At 53.0% G+C, this 14,559-nt stretch overlaps 2 protein-coding genes and 1 long non-coding RNA gene across 3 annotated transcripts in view; all 3 read right to left on the bottom strand.

The window, feature by feature from the left end:
- Positions 1-14,559, bottom strand: part of LOC117886991 (zinc finger protein 445-like) — a 731,357-nt gene that overhangs the window by 554,922 nt on the left and 161,876 nt on the right. The gene's annotated exons all lie outside the window — the stretch shown is intronic.
- The window catches only part of LOC117887461 (zinc finger protein 850-like), a 58,161-nt gene continuing 43,614 nt past the window's right edge, over positions 13-14,559 (bottom strand). The window contains exons 9-13 of the mRNA XM_034790110.1: positions 14,433-14,436; positions 3,261-3,347; positions 2,545-2,596; positions 1,839-1,952; positions 13-1,523 (exon numbers count right to left, since the gene is read on the bottom strand). Of these exons, the coding sequence (XP_034646001.1) occupies positions 244-1,523; positions 1,839-1,952; positions 2,545-2,596; positions 3,261-3,347; positions 14,433-14,436 (1,537 nt within the window). The 3' untranslated portion in view covers positions 13-243. The remainder of the gene's footprint in view (positions 1,524-1,838; positions 1,953-2,544; positions 2,597-3,260; positions 3,348-14,432; positions 14,437-14,559) is intronic.
- LOC117887027 lies at positions 2,621-7,910 on the bottom strand. The gene is made up of 3 exons (XR_004648107.1): positions 7,289-7,910; positions 3,261-3,347; positions 2,621-2,671 (listed from the first exon to the last, which is right to left on the bottom strand). It is a non-coding gene; the product is annotated as an uncharacterized LOC117887027 (long non-coding RNA).

The following is a 14,559-nucleotide window of genomic DNA, read 5'->3' as shown; positions in this document are numbered from 1 at the left end:
TTAGGTTCACTCCCTCTGGGGCACCTGGCATTGGCCACTGTCGGTAGACAGAATACTGGGCTAGATGGACCTTTGGTCTAACCCAGTACCGCCATTCTTATGTTCTTACTGAACATCGGAGAAGCCACACGGGTGAGCGCCCCTAGATAGTCCAAGTATGTATGGGGATATTCTACTGTATGTGTTCTCTGATGCATAATATGGTTTGCTCTCTTAATGTAACTTTTTCCACAATCCAAGCATTTATGTTTCCTGTCTCTTGTGCATTGTTTGATGTTGCATAAGGTCCAATCTCTGGATGAAACTTTCCCCGCATTCCAAGCAGGTGTGGGATCCGTCTCTTGTGTGAGTTCCCTGATGTCTGGTAAGGTTTGACTTCCAAATGAAACATTTCCCACAATCAAAGCATTTATAAGGTCTCTCACCAGTGTGGATTTTCCCATGTTTACGAAGGTTTGAGTTGTTATTGAAACTTTTCCCACAGTTCAAGCATTTATAGGGTCTCTCTCCCGTGTGGGTTCTGTGATGCTTAGCGAGGTCTGAGGTGCTACTGAAGCTTTTCCCACAGTCCAAACATTTATGGGGTTTCTCTCCTGTATGGATCTTCTGATGTGTAATAAATGATGACTGCCAATTGAAACATTTCCCACAGTCGAGGCATTTATAGGTTCTCTCTCCGGTGTGGATTTGCTGATGTGAAGTAAGATATGAACTCTGGCTGAAGCATTTCCCACAGTCCAAACATTTAAAGGGTTTCTCTCCTGTATGGATTCTCTGATGTGCAACAAGGGTTGATCTCTGTGTGAACGTTTTCCCACAGTCCAAGCACTTATGGGGTTTCTCTCTTGTGTGTGTTTTCTGATGTCTAATAAGGTCAGATCTGTGCATGAAACTTTTCCCACAGTCCGAGCATTTATGGGGCTTTTCTCCTGTATGGGTTCTCTGATGTGTAATAAGGCTTGACTTCCAATTGAAACACTTCCCACACTCAAGGCATTTATAGGGTCTGAATCCTGTGTGAATTGTCTGATGTATTGCGAGGTATGAGCATCTAGTGAAGCTTTTCCCACACTCCGAGCATTTATGGAGTTTCTCTCCTGTGTGGACTGTCTGATGCCTAACAAGCGTTGACTTCTGATTGAAACATTTCCCACAATCAAGACATTTATAGGGTCTCTCTCCGGTGTGGTTTCTCCAATGAGAAATAAGGTTTGTACTCATATGAGATCTATTCTCAATATTGGGGCATTTATAGGGTTCTTCTTCCTTTTGACTTGTCTGCTGGACTGTGGTTTCCTTGGGATCCTTGCATCCTGCCCCACAATCAATGGATTCATCCACTTTTGTCACTTTTCCCAGCTGTTTTTCTGACCTGCCCCGATTTCCCCAGGCTTCTCCCTGTTCCAAGCACTGGGAAAAATTCCCTTCAGCTCTTCTCAAAAAGGTCCCCCATGGTTCCACTTCCCCGGGAACTTCCCACTGTTGATTGTTCTCCTCATTCACACTCACTCTCTCAGCACCTGCTGGGAGAGAGAATCCAGACATGAGTCACTGCCTGTGCCGGGGAGAAAGGGGAATAGCAAAAATGGAAAACTCAACACAATAAAGGTGGGGAGATGGAGAAATTGGATTCTCTCTCCACATCCCCATGCAAACACTCACTGGGAAGTAAAATCAGGAAGGAAACTCCTGACAGCTAACAGGGTGGGTGGGAGACGGTGTGTGATATCTGACTACAGCCTGATCTGGGGGAGATGAGGAAGACCTCACAGCACATTTTTGGGAGTCTGAGCTTTTTCCTTCAGATGGTTTTCGTGTCAGTCTCACTGACTCCTCACCTGTGCGGGTACCTCTCGGGCTCTCCCTTTCCTCAGTGGCCTGGAGATCCGGGACCCACAGCTCTTCCCCTCGTTCCAGCCGGGCGATCAGGTCCGGTTTGGGAATGGGGAATCCTGCGCAGGGGGTGAAATCAGGCAAGGTTGGGGTGCATCAGATATTGGAGGAATATTTGTCACAAAACATTCCTGAGTTTAACCGGACCCCATGCTGTGCTGGGGGGACGTGGGATCTGAAGGAAGGGGGAGCATGGTCCCTGAGCCCCCTTGGGAGAGGCAAATATCTGGGGAATGGGGGTGGAGGTGATGGTTGTCAAGCCATCCCTAGGGCTTTCCGGGAGCTGGTGGGACTTGCTGAGGCTGGCTCCATCACAGCTCAGGAGTTTAACCCCTGCATATTGCGAAATATCCAGAGCCCTCCCCAGGGCTGGAGCTAGTCCCAGGAAGGGAGGGGCACTGGGATTCTGTGTGAGAGTGAGAGTTAAACCAGACAGGACAACACAGTGCTTCTGCCCCCTTGAAAATTGGAGGGATGGGGATGAATCAGCATGTGCATTAGGTTTATGACTCCCCGATCCCATAGGAGGGGGTATGCAGATGAAAGTCTCGCTCCCACACTGGAGCTGGGGACTACGTGACCACGGAAAAAACAGATTCAGAAATGCAGACCCCGCGGCTTCCAATAACTGAGGGAACGAGTATCGCTTACCCAGCGAGGTCACCGTCTCATAGTTCTCCTGCATGACGTCCCTGTAGAGGGCTCTCTGAGTGGGGTCCAGCAGAGCCCCCTGCCCCTGGGTGAAATACACAGCCACCTCCTCGAAGGTCACCGGCATCTGAAACAACAAGAGTCCCCCACTCAGCACCTGCTGCCCCAGCCACTATCTCAGTGTTCATGGGGGAGAAAGATCAATAAAATGGAAGCTCTAGGAGGGCCAGAGGAGCAGAATCCCACCCCCACCCTGCTCAGAGCAGCCAGGAGGCTTCAGGGGATGGGGAGGTGAGAGCTCCTTGTCCGCCCAGCAGATGGAGGTGGGCAGGGTCTTCTCATTTCCCACACGCCGGCCAGCCACAGGCTGATATGGGAAGCAGAGCTCTGAGCCGGGGACAGGGACAGGAATCCCAACAGCTTCCCTTCGTATTTCACAGCAGCCTCTGGCTAGTGGGTTCAGGCTCTAGCACTGGGAGTCTGGTCAGTTTTCCCAGCCCTGCCCAGGGGGGTGTTTCCTGGTTCAGAAATGAGGGCATGTTCACCCCTCCTCCAACCCACCAATGGGCCTTTTCAGAAAATCAGGCTCCAAGTTGAACATGTCCCAGCAGGTTTATCACACCCTGTCCCCTCCCTGCCTCACCCTGTGTGTTTCCTGCCCCTCCCCCTCTACAGCAAACCCCACTCTGCTCCAAAGCTCCCTGAAAATCTCCTACCTGAGCTGGCTCCATCACAGGCATTTCCCTTCCCTGCCTCCTGGAGACGGGACGATCTGGGGCAAAACGCAGACGTGATTCCTCAGCCTGTCAGGGCGAGAGGGGTGATCAGGGAGGTTTCAGAAGGGGCTTGAGTCCATTTCACACCCCGATTCCCCCCAGGCTCTTTCCCTACAGACAGACGCTCTGGACTCTGCCATGCTGGGAAAACCCTCAGTCTCTTTATTACAACACAGACCCGGCCCCTCCCACCAGCACTGAACCCCTGAGACACTTTTAACCCCTCCAGGGACAGAGTCCCTAAGACAAATGCTAGAAAGGAGCAGAATCAAAGGAGCCACTTTGGCAGATTCCCCCTGACATTGCCCCTGAGGGCAGTGCATCTCCCCAGCAGGGTGGGGACTGTCTATGGCAAGAACTGGCTTTTCCTCTGTCAGCTCCTCCCCTTTTTCCCAGGAGAGTGAGTCGGCCCAGGGGGATGCAGGGAATGGATCCGGGCAGGGCTGGGAGCTGGGAACCTCCCTCCCCACTTCTTGCTCCTGCTGCCCCTTTCGGTCTCACCATTCCCCTTCCTGTCTCCATCCCTCTTCCCTCTGCCTGGGAGAACTGGGGACTGTCCCGTTCCTGTGGCATTTGCCTGGCTGTGTCACTGAGGGCAGCAGCTCTGGGAGCCACAGACCCATAGAGAGCCCCTCCCCCTCCGGTACAAACTCACCAGCAGGTCGCTGAAAGGGGCCCTTTGTGCAGAGTCACTTTCCTGCCCAGCCCCAGCCCTTTCCAAGTCCCCTGCAGGCTCGGCTCAGGGGCTGGTGTGGGCAGAGTCCGGGTCTGCCCCAGGGAGCTGATTCCAGCCACTGGAGAAAGTGCCCACCTGGGCTGGGCACGGGGGGGGGGGGGGGGGTAATGAAGGTCTGTCCTGGCACAGCCCCAGCTGGGGAGCAGCAGTCTCACAGTCTGGGCTCTCAGGCAGAGGAGGCAGCAGCATCTGACCCAGGCAGCTCAACTCAAGGTCTCTAATATGAGGAGCAGAGAGAGACACACACCAGCCTCCTCCTCTCCCTGAGCAATAGCCAGAGCCCTCTGGTGACAGCAGCTAATGACTGCGTGCAGGCTTTAGCCGAGGCTCCGCTGCCAGCCTCCCACGCCCAGGTCCCAGCCCCCCCGCACCCTGGCTGCCGACTGGGGGGGACAGACACAGGTAAGGGGGTTGGCTTTCAGCACCCCCACTGTTCCCATGCCACAGGACATGTCCCTCCCTAAGCTCCTAGCTCTGTGAACTGCCACCCCATAGGTCCCATTGGCCAGGAACCACAGTCTATGGGAAGTGTGGAGGCAGTGCCTGCAGGTGGAGGCAGCGCGTGGAGCTAGGAGCCGAGGGAGGGACCTGTTGTCACTTCCGGGGAGCCCCCGAAGGTAAGTGTCACCCTGAGCCCTCACCCCCTCCCACACTCCGACCCCTAGCCCTGAGCCCCCTCCCACATGCAAACTCCTCCTGCTGTTGTTGGGGGCAGGGGTGCTGGCCCGGGACTGCCCCAGCAGTGGCTGGTGAGACTGGCCCAGGGACCTGAGCTACTTGGGGCATCCCCGGAGGCAGCCACACCAGCCGCTGCAGAAGTCATGGAAAGTCACAGAATCCGTGAGTTCCGTGACAAACTCGCAGCCTTAATCATGAGCAGACAGAGACAGACACCAGCCTCCTCTGCCTTAGCAATAACCAGCCCCCCAGCCTTCCTTATGAGGACAGTTCAGTGGCTGCAGATTTCATTTGCCCACCTGGACTCCACCAGAACAGAACCAGAGAACCAGGTTGAACCGATATGCTTAACTGAACTGGAACCAGACACAGGCGCCAACTTTTCCCAGCGCCAGTGGATGCTCGAGCCCCCGCCCCTCGACTCCACCCCTGCCCCGCCCCCATTCCAACCCCTTCCCCAAATCCCCAGCCCGCCCCCACCTCCCCCCCCCAAGCGCGCCGTGTTCCCCCTCCCTCCCAGCGCTTGCAGCGTGAAACAGCTGTTTCACGGCAGAAAGCGCTGGGAGGGAGGGGGGAGAAGCGGGACACGGCACACTCAGGGGAGGAGGCAGAGGGGAGCTGGGGTGGGGAGCTGCCAGTGGGTGCAGAGCACCCACCAATTTTTCCCCGTGGGTGCTCCAGCCCCGGCGCACCAACGGAGTCGGCACCTATGGAACCAGACTTAAACCATCATTTTTCCTCTTCCTCAGTGAACCTGAATCGAACTCAGGGAAAAATGGCTTCCAGTTAAAATGAAGTTTCAGCAATTTTTCAGCTCAACATATGACAAAATAAAATAAAACCTACTCTGATCTCATTCATTATAAAACAAGACAACAAAACAACCCCCAGGCATGTGATCGATACCGGAACAGCCTGTCCGGCAGAAAAAGAGAAGGGGGCAGCCCACAGGAGCAGGGAGGAAGGGGAGAGAAGTGGGGACTCCCTGTCCCAGAAGTTAACATTAACTCTTCAAGGCCAAGGAAAAAGGCTGCTCAATTCTTCTTCCCCTTAGACAGGCCTCCTCTCACCTGTCCCCACCCCTTGGGGCAGCTCCTCCCTCCAACTGTCACAACCTGAGGCAGGCCCCATGCCCCAAATTCAGTTCCCCACTGAAGCAAGCCACAGGGCTCACTCCCAACTCCCTCCCCCCTTCTGGGGCACTGCCTGGTAACTGAACTATTTTGGGTCATCTTGAACCAGAACCGAACACACTGACTGCCACTGATCCAAACCAAACCCCAATTCCACTCCTTTCGGCTCGCAGTGACTCTGGTTGGACACCGAATCCTGCACAGAAATCAGACCAGCCCCTGTTCAGTCCTGTCAACCCAGGAGTCAGACCCCCCCACCCAAATAATGAGATTGCCTTTAAACACAAATATGAAATTGGGAGCTGGCTGTGTTGGGGGAGGGGTTCTGGGTGGACATTTGCCTTTGTAAATTCTCAGCCCTTCCGGGGAAGTCTCCTGTCCGCTCCCAATTCCTAGGTCACCTTTCAAAAAAGGCAAAAGCAGGATGCAGGACATATGCAGGAGCCCCGCCCCCTCCATGGCCCCACCCCTCCTATCCCTAGAGGCCTCGCCTGCTGCTCCTCCTCCTAATGCCCTGCCCAGGCCAGAAGCTGGGTTGTGATAAGAGTTGCCCAGGGACCCTCCACCTGCCCTGGACAGGGGGATAGGGTGTTCAAGAGCAGCCCCTGGCACATGTGCCCACCCCCCCAGGGCATGCCACTCAGGGCAGGTGGAGGGTCTGGGGCTCCCCACTGCAGCCTGGGTGGCTCTTATTATGGCCCTGATCTAGCTTCTGGCCTGGTCAGGTGGCAGGGCTTCAGGGAAAGAGGAGGAGCCGGGGGCGGGGCCTCATGGTGAAGGGGGGCTAAGGCCCACCTCAATCCCACCCACGGGGAACAGGCTGGCACTGCCCCGGAGCCTGGGGCAGGCGCAGAGAATCTGGGACAAATGGTGTCCCGGAGTCATTCAGCTCAGGACCAGGACTTGAACTCTGCATTACAAGACTGTCCTTGCCAATTCAGGATGAATGGTCACCCTGCCCATTCCTCACTGCTGGTTTGACCATTTGTAGGGGAACAAATCCCCACTGGCTGCTGGGCTGGGCAGGGCAGGGCAGCCCCCTCAACCTCCCTTACCCCATTAGGCAGGGAAGCTGCCCTTGTATCTCTCCCCACCCCTCCGCCTTATCCCTGCCCCCGGCTCTCCCTTCCCCGGCCAGTCTCCTCACAACCTCCTCTCCCCACATCCCCCCTTTTCCTCGCAGTGACCCCCCACTCATATCTTCCCTCTATTCCAGCGTCGTTCCCCTCAGCCCCATAATCCTCCCCCCCTGCATCACCCCATCCTCCCTTCAGTGCAACAGCTACCCCCTGCCACCATCCCCTCCTGCCCCCGGCCTCACACATCTCTGTTCCCCCGTCAATCCCCCCTTACTTACACCCCCTGCCCCTCTTCAGCCTCCCCCCATGTCACTGTCCCACCTTCTATCTTTCAGCACTCACCTGGGATGTGGGCGACCCCTGTTCAAATCTGCTTTCCTCCTCTGCTTGAGACCTGGGTCTCCTACATCCCAGCCCACTCTGACACCAGCAGAACCGTTCCCATTCATGGATCCTTAGGCAGACCAAGAGCCTTCCTGCATCAGTGAGGCATGATGCAGAGATAGCGACTGATCGGGGATTATTTTAAACACTAAAACTTTGCGGGGGAAGGGGGGTATGTGAAATATTGTGCAGAATCAGGTCTCCTTTAGCAGCTCCATGCCTCTGGGCCTTGGGATGCAGCTGTGAGAGAACCCAGCCCTGGGAACAGGTGCTGAGGTGTAGCACCCCCCCCCTCCGGGGGGAACCCCTTGACACCTCAACATCCTTTTTTGCAACCACTGCAGACTGCTCACCCCCATTGCTGTCACTTTTAACTCCTCTGCCCTTACTTATCCTGGGGTTTCCCCACTGATACTGCCTGGCCGGGCCTTAGCCACATTCTTAACCCTGGTACCTAACTACCCCGTCTCTGATTTTCCCCACCTCCTTCCGCTACCTCCAGCGCCTTGACCCTCCTGCACATCAGTTTGGCCCCTGCACGGATTGTCCCCACATTTGTCTCCTCTGCCCGCTCTTACCCCTAGGGCAGCAGAGCCCCTTGGCCTCCCAGGTCAGCGAGCGGCACCTTCACACGAGCAAAGCAGTAGATGGTGGGGGCAGCGGATGGCCCGGGGTGGCCCCCCGCCCCGCACACACCGGGAGCTGGCGGCAGCTTTCCCGGGCCCAGGGCGGGAATCGCAGCCAGCTCCGCTGGGAGCAGCCTGGGGCCAAACCTCCCCCTGCAGCCCGGGGGTGACGGGGGGGCGGGTCTCTCTTACCTTCCCTCCGAGCGGGGCCCCCTGGGGCAGGGGCCGGGCCGGGCCGGGAAGGGGCCTGGCCGGGCTGGGGGCTCTGCCCTGGGAGAGGCTCCTGGGGAACAGCGGGAAGGGCCCTGCTGGAGATTCCCCTCTCCCGGCTGCAGCCCGGGCTCCGGGCTCCCAGCACCAGCCGCCGGGGCTCGGGGATCTCGCCGGGAGCCAGAGTCACCGCAACGGCTGCGAGTCACTTCCTGGCGCCGGGATACAGGGAACCCGGCCATTGTTCCCACCCAGCTGCTCCTGGGTCCTAGCGATCAACCCATCGCACTGCAGCCCCCTGCCCCAGACCCTGCCCCCTGGGGCCCCACCTCCCCTGGGCACGGGCAGCTTCTCCCAGAAACTATGTAGGTCCTGGCTAGAAGCCACAGGATCAATGGGGGGACAGAAAGAGACGTGAGATCCGGGGAGGGGGGAGAAGGGAGGTATCTATGGAGATTCCGGTTGTTCCAGAGAATCCAGGGGCGAGTGGAGCCGGGGACACTGTGTGTGATTCGCTCTGGTAACAGACTGGCACAGGGAGCAGGTGGTCAGAGCTGGTCTCTTGTCTCCACACCACACTCACTGGCTACCAGCCCTGGGCTGGAGCTACCAGCTCTGCTCCCCTAGCTCGGGTCATGGAACTGTCAGAGCTTTGCCACTGGGTTCTTCCGGTTACTTGTAGGTCCAGATGAACCCAGCCCTGGGCTCTATTTAAACCCCTTCATGTCTGCCCCCCTCCCAGGAATCGCCTCAGCCCATGTCCCGGCTGGCTCCCCGGTGTGGGCACTGACTGCAGCTCCCCATTGGGCACCTGGATGTCGGCACTAAAGCTCCTGTTGCACTGTGTCAGGGACTGGTGCTTTGCCCATTCAGGATTGTCCCCTATTTCCCCCTCATTGTTTCCTGATTGTCACCAAAATCATCCCCCTTCTCCTGATGGGCGCCCAGACAATCCCCTGCAATGTGGGAATTGGTCAGATGCAGCCATCGAAACAGACCAGTGCCACCGAGTTAAGTGCAGGGCCTCATTTTGCTAGGCCAGAAACAGATCAAGATATTAGATGGGTTTCAGAGTAGCAGCCGTGTTAGTCTGTATCCGCAAAAAGAACAGGAGTACTTGTGGCACCTTAGAGACTAACAAATTTATTTGAGCATAAGCTTTCGTGGACTACAGCCCACTTCTTCGGATGCATAGAATGGAACATATATTGAGGAGATATATATACACACATACACAGAGCATGAACAGGTGGGAGTTGTCTTACCAACTCTGAGAGGCCAACTAAGTAAGTGAAAAAAAACTTTTGAAATGATAATCAAGATAGCCCAGTACAGACAGTAAGATATTAGAAGCACTCTTAGGTTATGGCTACTGATGCAGCTGCACCATTGTAAGCTCTCTAGTGCAGGGGTTCCCACTGGTGGCCACTCTGAGAATTTTTCCTAAAATACTTAATTAACTTTAGGAAAAACAAATAAATATGCACATATCCATGTCCAGATCCTTGTAATTTATTTACATAGGTTTTGGGGTTTTTTGCACACTCAATAATACAGTTCTCTGTATTCTTTACTGGACCTACACAGAATAGAAACACAAATAAGGTAGTTGCATATTCTTGTCTTTTTATTTTTTCATTATTGTTTCTTTTGCTTTTTTGGTTGCGTTATTTTTAAAAGACTTGCTCGCTAGTAAGTCTGCGTCTGTGAAAAGTGATGTTTGTACATTTGTTAATAGCACGTTTCACAGCAGCAGCCTTGCTAGCGAGCTGGGAGGCAGCAGAAAGTGATTAACAAACATACAAATATCACTTTTTACAGCAGAGTTACTCAGACTCAGCAAATTGGGAGACAAATTAAGCCCTGGATGGGTAGCAGCAGGGGCCAGTGGCGGTGGGAGGGGTGGTGAGCCCGGGGCCCAGAGTCCTGCAGCAGAGATCTGGAGCCTACTGCTGCATAGCTGGAGCCCGGGGACAGAAGAGGCCATGGCAATGGGTGGGGGGCTTGAGTCTTGGGTTGGGGCTGGAGCCCGAAGTGCCAGGGCTGGAGCCTGCCAGCAGCCACCAGGGCTAAAGCCGGAAACGCAAGCCCCACCACCGGCGACAAGATGGGAACACACACCGGTTGCCTGCTCTTCCAGCGTTTGTGGCTCCAGAAGGGGACAGGGCCCAAACCCTGCTGGTGAGTCTGGGGGAGGGGCCGCTGCTTTGCCACCCACCCTAATCACCGTCCAGGTAGCTGTGGCCGCAAGAAAAGCCCTGGGTGGCTGCATGTGGCCACGGTGTTACCAGATTTGCCCATTACTTTGGGCTACCCTCATTTATTCGGGTTACTCTTCTGGGGAAGGGGATTCTGTAATTCTATCAATGTACTGCTTGTGTCACTTGTGTTTTCATACAGAGTTCTACTTCTCCCTTCTGCAAGTCTCCTCCCAATGGAGCTATCCTGCAGTACCTAGGTTCCCTAGGGCTGGGTTACTCCTGCCCCAGAACTGGATGAACACACCCACACCCACACATACATTAACAGAGCAAGTCTGAGCGGACCGGGTCAATCAGCACTGTCAAGCTGACCCCTTATATGTCTCTGGACTCACTGGGCTGGAGGAAGCAGCACTTTCAAGCTGTCTCTCCTTATATGCCCCTGGGCTCTATGGACTGGGTCAAGCAGCATTTTCAAAGCTGTTACCCTTATGCGTCCCAGATTCAGCACGTCCCTATCCCCGCTCTCACATTACAATTGTACTGGCAGTAACCTACTTGATGAGCAAAGCCCACAGTATTTTGGGCGATGCAGGGATCTTTAGCTTAGGTAAAAGAAGCGTTGCTGTAGAGTGAATGGGGGAAGCTAAAAACACAAAAGAGTAAAGTTCAGCAAGAGAGAGAGAAGCAATCAAGTTAACCATAAAAGTTATTTATTGAATAATAGTGATAACTACACAAGGAGGACTAAACCAACATAACATACATGATTAAAGGTTAAAACCTAAGGTAGAAAGGAAAACAGAGAGAGAGAAAGAGGGGAGATCTCACCTACTCCATGAGGCTTGAATTGGTCGGGGTTCCCAGGTGATGGTGGTAGTGGAGGGTCCTGAATGCTGGAGACAGGCAGAGCCCCCAGCATGATCAGTCAGGAGAAGATGGAGTTCCAGTGGAACTGATGCATAGTTTGGATCTAAGCATCAGAACACTGACTGGAGGGTGAGAAGGGATTTTTGTAGAGAAAATACAATTGTTCAAGGGAGAACACTAGATTTGTTTATAGGTTAGCTGATGATTCAAGGGTTCTTTAGACTAGACAATAGGAGCTGATCACTCTTGGCTATGGGTGGTGTTTTCTTCCAGGGAGCTCACAATGCAACTAGGCTGCTTCAGTATTTGGATATCACTTAAGGATTCGTTACTAGAATTGATCTGATAATTGCTGAGCTGGGTGTGTGCAGCCATAGGTTCATTAGCATCTGGAGCAGAGATTCCCATGATGCAGTGCTTCCCTGCTTTTTCTGGTCCCAGAATTCAGTGTGGTTCTCTGTTCTCCATTCTCTATGTAAATTGAGATGTCTTCCTGTCCCATCTTTCATGCAGATGAGGCTAGGGGAGTTGTCTCTGCTCTCCATTCTGTATGCCAATGGAGATGTCTTAATCTTGTTACCCTTGTCAGGAGGGGTCTAGGTGTGTCTCCCAACACCCTTCACTGCTCTCTGCAAGTTTTTCCCTCTGATGGGTTTTGGTTTAAGCAGAGGCGGGAGGCGGGGGCGGTGGCCTTCATGAGTCAGTCTGGATACTGCATCCTGGTTCCCCAAGAACACAGAGGTGTCTGGTATCAACGGTGACCACATTTGAGAAATGCTGCTCTAGTGTATCCACTCTAAGCCGGCAGGAGAGCTAATTAATCCACCCCCAACGAGTGGCGGCAGCTATGTCAGTGGGAGAAGCTCAAAAAAATGCTCCCCCAGGCGGATTGACTGTCCTGCAGCAGGCAGGCACATGGGAAATGCCAGCCAGAGGGGATTTCCCTTGGAGATGAAAAATTTTCACCACAGACCCCTAGAAGAGTCTGAAAACCCATCGCGCTGCAACCCCCTACCCCAGACCCTGCCTCCTATGACACTAAGAGCCCTTCAGTGATGACCGGAAAAGGGTGCATTGTTCTATGATGACCAGGCCAATTGGGCCTGACCAACTCACTACTCCTCATGCATTGCTTTCATAGTATTTATCCACCATGGGCCATGGGAGGTCGCTAATAAAGGCTCATGTCACACTGGTCCTCAGGATCATTGCAAGAAGTGTGAGCAGATGACCTAACGAGGCCAATTCAAGGTGATTAGGTTAGCACTACAAACAGTAATTTCCCCTCTGTTGACATTTACCCCTTCTTGTCAAGAGTTGAGAATAGGCCACTTCCACCTTGATTCAATTGACTTCGTTAGCACTGACCCTCTCCTCCCCTCACTTGGTAAGGCAACTCCCAGCTTTTCATGTGCTGTAATATATATACTGCTTATTGTATTTTTCACTCCATGCATCAGATGAAGTGGGTTTTAGCCCATGAAAGCTTATGCCCAAATACATTTGTTAAACTAAGCTTAATACACTGAAGAAACAGGTTACAAATATAATTTCTCACCGTAAATGTTGTTTTAGGCAGGTTGCAGAATTTCTGCAGCTCAGAGGTCCAGTTATGACTCTTTACAGGCTAGACCCCTGTCTCAGCCTGGACTCAGCCCTGGCCTTTCCCCTGCTTAGTTCCTTTGTTTCTCCAGGTGTTTTTAGCAGTCTTCCTTCTTGGGCGGGCAGGCAGTGGAGAAGACCCCGGATTGCCTTCCTTCCCAGCCGTAAATAGAATTTACATAAGGCGGGAATCCTTTGTTTCTAGTGGAAAAGTACCAGCAGTGTCCAAGGTGGGACTCCGTACCAGGTGATATCATCAGCTGACCTTGCAGTGTCAAAGCAGCATCCCAGGAAGCTTCTCAGGAAGGTGGGAGATTAGTATCTTGAAAGTTCTATTGTCCTTCTTAATGGCCCATCCAGGCTGATTGCCTGCTGTCTGGTGGGTGTTCCCCCCAATACACACACAGTTGTAATGGTTACATAGCCAATATTCCTAATTTCACATACAGAAATGATACAGGTATATAAATTAGATAAACACATTCAGTAGATCATAACCCTTTCAATGATACCTCACATGACCCATCTTGCATAAAACATATCTTAGCTATGCCATATTCATATCATAACAATATTTCTGTGAAGAATATGGAGTGTAATGTCACACAAGGCCCTGTCCACCCCCACCCCACCCCCTCCTGAGTGTATCTCACATCTCTGCAGGGATCAGGCAGTAACTTCCTTCCCCGTTTCAGTCTCTGCCTCTCAGAGTGCGTATCCAGCACTCACCCTCAGTGTTTTTGCAGATAGATACTGGTCATTTTCTTTGTTCAAAGAACAAGAAAATCTCATGACAAAAGCTAGGGAAATGTGAAAAGAAAATCAGAAAGGCAAGTGCTCATTTGTCTTTGAAGTCCCTTCCCTGGCGCAGGCACCCCCGAGGGACAGGAGGCCCCACCCACCCACCACCTGCTGCTGCCGTCGCTGCCTGCCTGCCTGCACTCCACCTCTCCCCGCAAAGGTCCCCGCTGCTCACCACATCACCTCTCCTCAGGGGCGGGGAAGTGAGGAGGGACGCTGTGAGCAAGCGGCAGGCACGGGGGTCTGGCGGGGGAGTGAGGCGACTCGGCTGGGCATTGAGGTATTTGGTAGCTGGTATTGGACCTATTCCTGGGGCAATAGAGAATTTAATCCTCCAAGGTCTGGGGAGCTACAACCATTCACTAGAATAAAATTAATTTTAGAAAAAAAAATATGAACAAACTCCATCATGAATAACACTGGGGTCTTCTTCAACTGTGAGAGGGAGAAGTTTCAGAACCCAGTGGCCTTGTCTTCTGAACTGAAATGGAGAATCCGGGAATCTTCTCAAAATTCTGCAGTTCTGGCCACCATAGTGAAGAAATTCAAAGGTAATTAACAGTCACCTGGGGAATTTTGTAACATATATTACACTGTTAATTGACCAAGGTGGGAAAATGATTGTGGATTGAAATGGTCAATTAATCATTTGGAGCCTATGAATTCCCTACTCAGGTCTCAATACAGCATATATACACTGGATTAGGGGGGGTTCCTTTCTTTTCAGCTTAATTCTATGTTTTAAAAAGCCAAAAGAGAGACACTCTTGCTACAGCATTTCATGTAACATACCACACTAAGGGAATTAGAGTGAATGACAAATGGCCAAAGGAACTTAAGGTAACTAAGCTCTTTTGTTCATAGAGAATTACCACCAGTTCTTCCTAAACTTGGAGCTTTGATTTATCTTTTTGGGCTA

This window comes from Trachemys scripta, chromosome 14 (assembly GCF_013100865.1).
Source record: "Trachemys scripta elegans isolate TJP31775 chromosome 14, CAS_Tse_1.0, whole genome shotgun sequence".
Taxonomy (NCBI): domain Eukaryota; kingdom Metazoa; phylum Chordata; order Testudines; family Emydidae; genus Trachemys; species Trachemys scripta.
The sequence above is the reverse complement of the archived record's forward strand: the minus strand, read 5'-3'. Positions and strand labels throughout refer to the sequence as shown.